Source organism: Tupaia chinensis, unplaced genomic scaffold (assembly GCF_000334495.1).
Source record: "Tupaia chinensis unplaced genomic scaffold, TupChi_1.0 Scaffold000214_1, whole genome shotgun sequence".
Lineage (NCBI taxonomy): Eukaryota > Metazoa > Chordata > Mammalia > Scandentia > Tupaiidae > Tupaia > Tupaia belangeri.
Genome location: NW_006159689.1, coordinates 957,694 through 966,634, shown reverse-complemented (window position 1 = coordinate 966,634; position 8,941 = coordinate 957,694). Strand labels below are relative to the sequence as shown.

General features: G+C 68.5%; 1 protein-coding gene across 1 annotated transcript in view; it reads right to left on the bottom strand.

The window, feature by feature from the left end:
- Positions 1–332: 332 nt before the first annotated feature.
- Positions 333–8,941, bottom strand: part of FLT4 (fms related receptor tyrosine kinase 4) — a 24,681-nt gene continuing 16,072 nt past the window's right edge. The window contains exons 19-31 of the mRNA XM_027771445.1: positions 8,436–8,905; positions 8,092–8,205; positions 7,835–7,923; positions 7,557–7,707; positions 7,187–7,281; positions 6,710–6,832; positions 6,110–6,221; positions 5,267–5,366; positions 4,809–4,914; positions 4,012–4,163; positions 3,102–3,222; positions 1,958–2,043; positions 333–1,183 (exon numbers count right to left, since the gene is read on the bottom strand). Coding sequence (XP_027627246.1) covers positions 991–1,183; positions 1,958–2,043; positions 3,102–3,222; positions 4,012–4,163; positions 4,809–4,914; positions 5,267–5,366; positions 6,110–6,221; positions 6,710–6,832; positions 7,187–7,281; positions 7,557–7,707; positions 7,835–7,923; positions 8,092–8,205; positions 8,436–8,905 — 1,912 coding nt within the window. The 3' untranslated portion in view covers positions 333–990. The remainder of the gene's footprint in view (positions 1,184–1,957; positions 2,044–3,101; positions 3,223–4,011; positions 4,164–4,808; positions 4,915–5,266; positions 5,367–6,109; positions 6,222–6,709; positions 6,833–7,186; positions 7,282–7,556; positions 7,708–7,834; positions 7,924–8,091; positions 8,206–8,435; positions 8,906–8,941) is intronic.

The following is an 8,941-nucleotide window of genomic DNA, read 5'->3' as shown; positions in this document are numbered from 1 at the left end:
GGCGTCCGGCAGGGAGAGCTGGAGGGGGGTGCCTGAGCAGAAAGCTCTGACCTCCGGGGCCTCTCAGCCACTCCCCTGCAAGGGCAGTGCCTGACCTGCTGAGGTGTCTGCATTAGGCCCAGGCATGGGGAAGGCCACCGGGCCCAGATGCCCCTGTGTGCTCGTGGCTGGCGATGTGGCCGGCCTCATATCTGCACGGGGCTCTCCCTGGTGGGGTGCACCGTGCTCTTCCCCCAGGGACCTCGGGTGGCAGATCCGGGCCCGGAGGGAAGAACCAAACCAGGACCAGCTCTAGGCCCGGCAGGGACAGGGCCTCCCCTCGGACACTGTCTTCCCCATGGCCCTCACGTGGGGTCAGAGGCAAACCCATGTGGATTCCGGGAGACCGACCTGGCCTCCCTGGACGGAAGTTCTGCAGTAACCCTCACAGCCGCTGGGGCAGCCCCGAGGTGCTCCCGGGGAAAGCCTGCGACCCGCTCTCGGCACTGCCTGCTGCCTGCTTCGGCCTGGGGCTCCGCGTCCACGCTGCCTGGGAGCCAAGGCCCAGGGAGGGCCTGCCCCAGCCTCGCCTGCTCTCCGAGATGGGGATACAGCCTCCCCCGCCATCTTCAGCCTCCCATGGGGAGGGAGGCCGAGTATGGATGGCTGTGGGGGAACAGAGGCTCGAGGCCGGCCCTGCCTGTCAGCATACACACCTCGTCTGGAGGAGAGCAACCCCCATGAGGAAGGGGCGGACGGGCTGGCCCGCGGGCCTCACCCAGGGCTGCACGGTTGCAGTGACGTGACCGAATCTGTGGCAGGGTGGCCCTGGGCAGCTTGGCCCGGAGTGCGGCTCCGGCCGTGGCTTTGCCCCTCTTGGCTAGGGAGGCTGCGGGGAGCGGGAGGGACCGAGGCTCAGGCCCAGCCCGGCCTCAGCCTCTGCTCGCCCGGCCAGGCATGCCCCGCAGCAGGGCCGGGGTCAGCAGGGGCAGGGCCTGGCCTGGTACGGCCTTAGTAGCTGCTGTCTGTGAAGAGGGGTGTGTGGGCAGGGGGCGAGTAGTGGCCCCCTTCGCTGGCCTGCGACAGCTCCCCATATGCACTGTTGTACACCTGGCCTCCTGGGGCCCCCCCGTCCGGCCGCCGCCTCCCCTGGGGTTCCGGGCGTGCTGCGGTCACATCCACGTTCCGGCCAGGCCCTTTACAGCTGCCAGACAGGGAAGAGGGTTAGCGGGGTCGGCCACGTGACCGCTGCAGTTTGGAGATGGGCCACTCGCCAACAGCCGACGACACACGCAGCCGGGCGCCGGACAGGAGAGGCCGGCTGGCGACCCGACGGGGGGGCCGGGGGAGGCCGGCTGCAGCCCCGATGGCGGGTCTGTGACTGTCCTGGCTCGCTCTGGGCCACTGGGTAAGTGCCAGCCCTCTGGGGTTGGGGGCGGCCTCCCTCTAGCTGGGGAGGACACACGAGCCTTGGGCAGGGAGGAACGAACACGTGTTATGGGACAGGCCGGCCCTGCAGCCCAGCGGCCAAGGGAGCCAGACCCCATGTGGCCGGCCACAGCTCAGGCCTCAGCCTCAGTGGCTTGAAAAACATGCTGAGTCTGTGTGTGACGTGTCCCCAGATCCCAACAGGACGGAGAAGGGTTGTGACACAGTCACACCCACCGCGGGGTGGTCTCCCTTGCTCTCTGACACTTAAAAAGCAAACAGTCTCAGAGCTGTGTCACTTGATTCTGTAGAGGGAAAGGAGCTTAGGGACCCCTGCCCGGGGTGCTGCCAGGTCGGGATGGTGGGGGATGACAAGGAAGGCGGCTGGTGGCCAGAGTCCCGCCATCCCGGTTCACCTCGAGCACGCAAGAATGTGGGGACCAAGAGCACAAGCTATCGGGACAGCAGGGCACACCTAGGCCCGGCCTCCCTCCAGGCTCTGCTGGGAGTGCAACGCCCGCCAGCCGGGAAGGAGGCCCCGCAGCCCTACCTGAGCCCGCCCTCTGCTGCGCGCCCACTGTCGATCCGCTCAAACTCCTCCGAGGCCAGCACCATCCCGCTGTCCGTCTGGTTGTCCTGCGTGGGGAGAACAGGCCTGGGCTGTGGCCCCCCGAGGCCCTCCTGCAGGACAGCTGCCCTACCAGGCCGGGGCCAGCCTGAGCCCACACTGCTCCAACCTGCTACCTCGTGGGCACCGAGCTGACAGGGCATCTGCCAGACTAGAATGTGCAGAGAAGGGTACACACGTGCCCACGGGGAAGAGCCAGGGCCACGCTCCCCGCGGGGGAAGAGCCAGGGCCACGCTCCCCGCGGGGGAAGAGCCAGGGCCACGCGCCCCGACTGGCAGCGTCGGGGGCCCACACGTGCCCGGGCGCAGCGAGCAGCAGCACACGGCAGCATGTGCTTTTCCTTCAAGCTGGGAGCTTGAAGCTCTGGCGTGGCCGTCTCAGAGACGCAGCCCCCACCACCGTGGCTTGCATCACACTGAGGGGGACTGTGGTCTTTACAGAGCCTGGCCCCAGGGTACTCATCAGGCCCTGGAGACGAGAGTGGGTCCTGGGGTCTGGTCGAGGGCACTGGCTGCTGCCCCCACTGCCCAGCCTCCCTGGGCCAGTGCTCATTGGCTGTACCCAGAACCCTTAGGCCCCACGAGGCCGGCTCCTGGCTCTGGGCAGCGTACCGCAGGTCTGGAGGCTCGGCACCCTCTTTCACAAAGTGGGCATGCTCGCCCCAACCTCAGAGCTGCCTGGTCTTGGCCACACCTGGCCTGCACCCGCGGACCCAGGGTCACCACTCGCGTGGACACGGTGGTGTGCATGAGCCCCGGATTACTCCAGGACAGCCCCAACTTGGCTGTGGGGCATGGAGGCGCCGATTCCCACCAGGGCCCAGTGGCTGGGGGTCCCCAAGGGCACTGGAGGCAGGGCGGGGCGGGGCTGGGTTGCTGGGGAGGAGCCCGTGCAGGGCACCAGGGAGGGAGGCTGGGGCTGGGCTGCAGCAGTCCGACCTGACGGGACACACAGGGGGCGATCAGCTGTTCCGTCACGGGTCACGTGTCCCAGGGGCTCCCTGACAGCTGCCTCCCCCTGTGGTCGCCCTGCTGATCTGGGGCGCACAGCCCCTCCCCACCTTACCGCGGAGGCTCTGTAGGCAGTGGGGGTCATGGGGAACTCCTCGAAGGTCTTCATCCTCGAGGGGTCCTGGGTCTGAGGCCCTCTGACCAGGCACCCGGGGAGGGACACGCAGTTGTAGTACCTGGGAAAGTGAGAGGCCGACCCATCACCCGTGGGGACAGAGGGTGGCCGGGCCTGAGCGCTGCCTGAGAGGCCGACACATCGTCCGTGGGGACAGAGGGTGGCCGGGCCGGAGCGCTGCCTGGGCCCTGCCCTGGGCCGGCTATGCAGCCAGGCCTTGGGGCCCTGCACGGCCTCTCCAGTCCTGAGCCGCCCTCTCTCCTGTTCCAGGGGACAGAGCCTCCAGTGCATTGCTGGGCTCAGCCGTGGGAGGCGAGGGGCTTTACAGCCCGGCAGGGGCGTGCAGTGTAGACGGGGAGCTCGGGGACCTTGGGCACAGCCTTGTCCCCTGGCCCAGGACGCTGTCCAGCAGGGCTGGAGGGAACCAGGCCAGGCCAGCTTCTGCACTTGGCCAGGCGGAGGCAGCCCAGGACAGGGCCTTAGAACCTGAGGTCCCAGTGGCACCAGAGGGACCGCAGCCCACAGGTGTCCTGCTGTAAGCCGGGAGGACTAGAGGCGCTGACCCAGGTTTTGGGAACACGGGGCAGGGGGGGAGGCTTGGGGACCAGTGGTGCGGGGGCATGGAGGGTGCTGGCGGGCAGAGGAGAGGCCGAGGAGGGGAGGAGAGCACCGAGCCGGACACACGGTGCTGGCGCAGGGCTGAGCAGCCCCGCCCGTTCCCTGCCCTGCCCCCGGCAGTGGACACTGCTCTGCCCCAAGCTGAGCTGAACATCTCACGTCGCTGCTGTGTACTTTTCCTCAAGGACTGGTCAAACCCTTCCCGCCTGCATCCGACGAAGGGTGGGCTGACCTGGCAGCCAGGCTGTGGCGCCCCACGCTGGGTGGACTGTCCTCTGTGTCCCTGTCGGGCTCGACCACATGCAGGGCCACGGTGGACGCCTGCAGGAAGTTGCCCTCCTCCGAGCTCTGAGAGCTGCAGCAGGCCATGCGGTCTTCCTCCTCCTGCAGGGGTGGGGGAGGTGGCCAGCCTGAGACGCCCATGCGCTGCCTCTCAGCGACACCCCTGCACTTGGGACTGTCATTTCCGACCCCTGAGGTGGGCACATGGGCTGAGGGGGCATGAAGCCTCGGGATTACACCAGCCCCTGCAGGAGGCCGGGCGCAGTCCAGCCCCACCAGCTGGTAAGGGTCCCGGTAGCCCATGGCTTGTGCACCCCTCCTGCATCCGCTCCATGGCCGCCCAGGTGCCCTGGCTCCGGGCGAGGTAGGTGAGGTTGGGGACACAGCCTCGGAGCCGGGCGAGCACCCTCCTCTCCTTGGAGCGGGCCTCTCCCCGGTCACAGCCAAGGGCCCGTTGCTGGTGGGTGTGGGCCAGAGTGGGCATGGCGAGGGGTGTGGGACTGTCACCACCTTGTGAGGGTGAGGACGAGGGCTGCTTGCAGGCCGACAAGGCCAGACTCAGGCTCCCTGGGGACAGAACAGGCCCTGCCCCGCTTGCGAGGGCGCTGGGGACCGCGTGTTCAGTGGACGGTGCCGGGGCCTTCGCTGTGGCAGAGGCACGGTGACGGGTGGGGCCCGGGGCCTGGCCACACACCACCCCTGCCAGGCAGCATGGGTCAGGGTGGCGAGGCAAGGCAGGACACAGACCTGCTGGCCCCAGCCCTGCAGCAGGTCACCCAGGGTGTCCACCAGCTCCGGGAAGGCGGGCCTGGCTCTGGGGTCTCCCGACCAGCAGCTCAGCATGGTGCGGCGTCTGCAGGAAGAGCCGGCCGAGGCCTGGGGCTGAGCACGCCCGCCCCAGCAGCTGGCCCGTCCCCGGCTCCCCTGGGCTGCTTGCACTTCGGGTGCCCTCCCCCTCCTGTCTGGAGCACCCTGCTTCTCCCTCTGCGGCTGCTTCCTGACCCTCCGAGAGTCAGCTCAGAGTCCCCTCCTAGATACATCTCCCCTGGCCACCCTGACTGACTGGTCCCCAGGCAGCGGCCAGGCCTGCTCTGTCGGCTCTAGCACCCTGGGGTCGGCACACGGCAGGGGTGAGGCTCGCGTGCTCCCTCCCACCTGCCAGCTTTCTGCCCTGCCCCACCTGCATGGCCGGAGGGGAGACTCACATGGAGGGGGTGGCCAGCTCGGGGACCCTCATCCGGGTGCCGTCCTTTAGCCGCTGGCAGAACTCCTCATTGATCTGCACCCCGGGGTACGGGGAGGCCCCTGAAGGCAGGAAGGGGTGGGTGGCGGGGAGCAGGCAGCCTCCCAGGCTGGCCTGCACTGTCCCCTGCCCCGCCCTCAGCAGGGGGAGGTGCTTTCTGCAGCCCTCCCCCACTCCTCTTCCTTTGGTTAAAGGGGACCCCGTCATCAGAACTTGGGTGCCATGAGTGGCCCCGCTTCTGTAGTCCCAGCAGCACTGGGCAGGGCTGTGGGAGCCAGTCTCGGGCAAGTCTCCGTGAGCCCTCGCTGCATCCCCCGACACCTGCCTGCCTTCAGCACGTGAGGACTCAGGGCTGCCCTCCCTACCTGCCTCCCTGCCGCGCCGTCCACATGGCTGGGCCCTTCCCAGCCCGGCTCACGCGGCAGCCCACACCCCTCACTGCTCTGTCCGTCCGCAGTGCTTGCCGCCCTCACTACTGGGTGCCAGCTTGGTCCCTTGCCCACCGTACCCGCTCACGTGGCTTCTGCCCACGCGCTCGCATGGGCCAAGTCCCGGGGGCCATTCTGAATGAGCGCCGAGTGGCCCTGGGCTGGCAGGGGCTGAGTGCCGCCCGTGTCCGCTCACCCGCCCGAGCTCGGGCACTACACCTTCCACAGACGGCGCCAGTGTGGCATGTCCGAGGCCGAGTCCTCCAGGAGGCGGGCGGGCGGGCCAGGTGCAGGGCTCTCGGTGGCCAAGAGCCACCTGCCCCACCGCACACCCTGCCCCTGGCCCGTGCCACCCTGCCAGCCCTGGCCCCACTCACCCAGGGAGAAGACCTCCCAGAGCAGCACGCCGAAGGACCACACGTCGCTCTGCGTGCTGTACACCTTGTCAAAGATGCTCTCGGGCGCCATCCACTTCAGGGGCAGCCGGGCCTAGGTGGTGAGGGACGTTGGGGCGGAGGGCCCGCACCTCCCAACCCGTGCCGCTGCCTGCGCAGGAGGCTGCTGTGTGCCCTGGGCCTGCTGGGCCCTCCTCCCTGAGCCCTCCTGGGACATGCCTGGACCCTCCTCATGCCGGGTCCCTGACACCCTCGCCATCTTGCTAGACTAGACGCACACTCGCCTGCCAGCTCCGTCTCTGCGGGGGCTGGGACGCTCCTGCCTGGTCTCCAGGCTCCGGGCGTGCCCTTCCCTCATCTGCTCCTCCCTCTCATGGCTTCTGGCTGGGACCTGTGGGCTGGCCCTCCGCCTGCCCCTCGGCACCCCATTGCCCTGCTCTCGGAGCTCACGAGGGCTTCCGTGAAGGCACCCCCGCCACAGCAGCAGGGAGGGACCGGCAGTCAGTGTCGCCCTGGCCAGCACTGCCCTGGACAGGGCTGCAAGATCTCCCCACGGCCTGCCTCGCAGTGGCCCGCACTCACGCTGCCCTTGCGGACATAGTCAGGGTCCTTGTAGATGTCCCGGGCCAGGCCGAAGTCGCAGATCTTGACCACGTCGCTTTCCGATAGGAGGATGTTCCGGGCCGCCAGGTCTCTGTGGATGCACTGAGAGCACAGGGGCTGATGGGGGCACCGGCCGGGACATGCCCCTGCAGCTGCATGGGGCCCAGGCAGGGAGTGCCCTGCTGAGCCCTGCTCCTCCGGGGAACGGTTTCTTTGCACCCCCAGGACTGGCAGAGGGACAGCAGAGAAAGCCGCAGGGTCACGGGGTCCCCCACACCCAGCCCTGCACTAACTCGCAGGGGCCCAGGGTGGTGGCTCCGTGCTTAGGACTCACTTTCGTCCTCTGCGAATGGAGAGATGCCCCTCGGCCCAGTCTCGTGGGGTGAGTTCAGGACTGGGTCACCTTGACTGGTGGGTGTCCCCCCCGTGCCCCAGAAGGGCCTGCCCAGGGCTCACCTTGCGAGAAGCCAGGAACTCCATCCCGCGGGCCACCTGGAAGCTGTAGCAGACGAGGTCCTCCATGGTCAGTGGGCTCAGCCACAGGTCCTCGGCTGCACAGAGAGCCAGGCTCAGGGCCTCCAGCATGTGCAGCCTCCCCCACCCAGGGGCACTGCTGCGCTCATGCCCGGCTGCATTCCTGGCTGGGCCCGGGCTCCGGGCTGTCGGCAAGGCCAACTCCTACTCCCCCTGTGAAGCCACATCTCTGTGGAAACTGGCCCTGCACCTGTCCCTAAGGCAGAGCCCAACACGGGCCCTCCACCAAAGGCCCCAGGCTGGTTGTACCAGGTGCCAGCCAGACCCTGGGCAGGAAAAGCCAGGCTCTTACCTTCCTGGGCCAGAGGAGGATGCCCTGGCCCGTCCCTGCCCTTTAGGAGCTGGGTGTGGGGGGCCCTGCCGCTGCTCCCGGGTCTCATCCTGTCAGCCTTGGCCTCCTCCACCATGGCTCGGAAGCGCCTTCGCTGCTCGGGGGACTTGTCCTGTGGACAGACGCGGTGGGTCTGAGGACAACAGTCACGCAGAGGCACCTCCCAGCCCACTCTGTCCCCCGCGGCACCCCTGAGGGCTCTAGCAGAATCCGGGGCCCCAGCAGGGGCGCCCACTTACTGCGTAGGGGCTGAAGGTCTCTCGCTTGGCGCGCAGGAAGTTGGAGAGGTTCCCATACTTGCAGAACTCCACGATCACCATGAGAGGGCCTGGGCCGGGCAGGTAGGGCTGCTTGGTGACTGGGCACCCTGGAGGGCTGCCCTGAAGAGGCGGGCAGGCCACACCATCACACTGTCTCCATCCCTCCTGGTCCCCTGCCCGGAGTGCCGGAGCGCCCCACCCGAGCCTCGGCCCTGCCCCAGGGTGCCCGGCCCTACCACTGGGCTTGGTGCAGGCCCCCAGGAGGTTGACCACGTTGAGGTGGTGACCGATGTGGATTAGGATCTTGAGCTCTGACATCAGGGCACGGTGCTCGCTGGCTGTGGCGCCCTCTGGGGGGACACAGGAACCTCATATCGTGCCCGGCCAGTGCTGCCCTCCCCACTGCTGAGCTACGGTGCGGTCAGCACTCTCCCTGGGGCATTTGCAGGGAGGGAGGCGGCCCGGGGTTCCAGCAGGTCCTTCTGGCCTGACTGAGTGGGAGGTACTGCAGGGAGCCTGGCTGTCACTCCGAGCTCTGCCCCTCAGTGCCCCTCCCGTCCAGCAGAGCGGCCGGCCGCACCTTTCAGCATCTTCACCGCCACAGTGTCACAGCTGCTGCCTTTGTTCATGCCGAAGGCTGAGGCTTCCACCACCTTCCCGAAGGCCCCGTGGCCCAGCACTCTCCCTGCACAGGCCGGGAGTGGTCCAGGTGAGCGGGCGGGTGTGGGCAGCAGGGCACCAGTCCGAGGGCCAGGGAGGAGGCCCAGGAGCAAGAGGAATGTGGGGGCCTCCCTGCCAAACAGGAAGCACAAGGGGAGCAGGGGCGGGAAGGGGGCAAGAGGAGGGACAGGAAGGCCCGCATCCTCTCCAGGCAGGTGTGGTGGGCGCACCCTGCTCACGGCAGCAGGAAGTGACCTCGGGGGCCTGGGAACCAGAGCCCTGGCCAGGCTGGGGACGCAGGCCCAGATGGACGGGCAGGCCAGTGGTGGCAGGGGGCGGTCCTGGCACCGTTCTGAGGGGGGTTTCTGGCACTGCAGCCTGACCCTGCCGCTGGGCAGCGGGGCCGGCGTGGGCCCCACCCGGTGC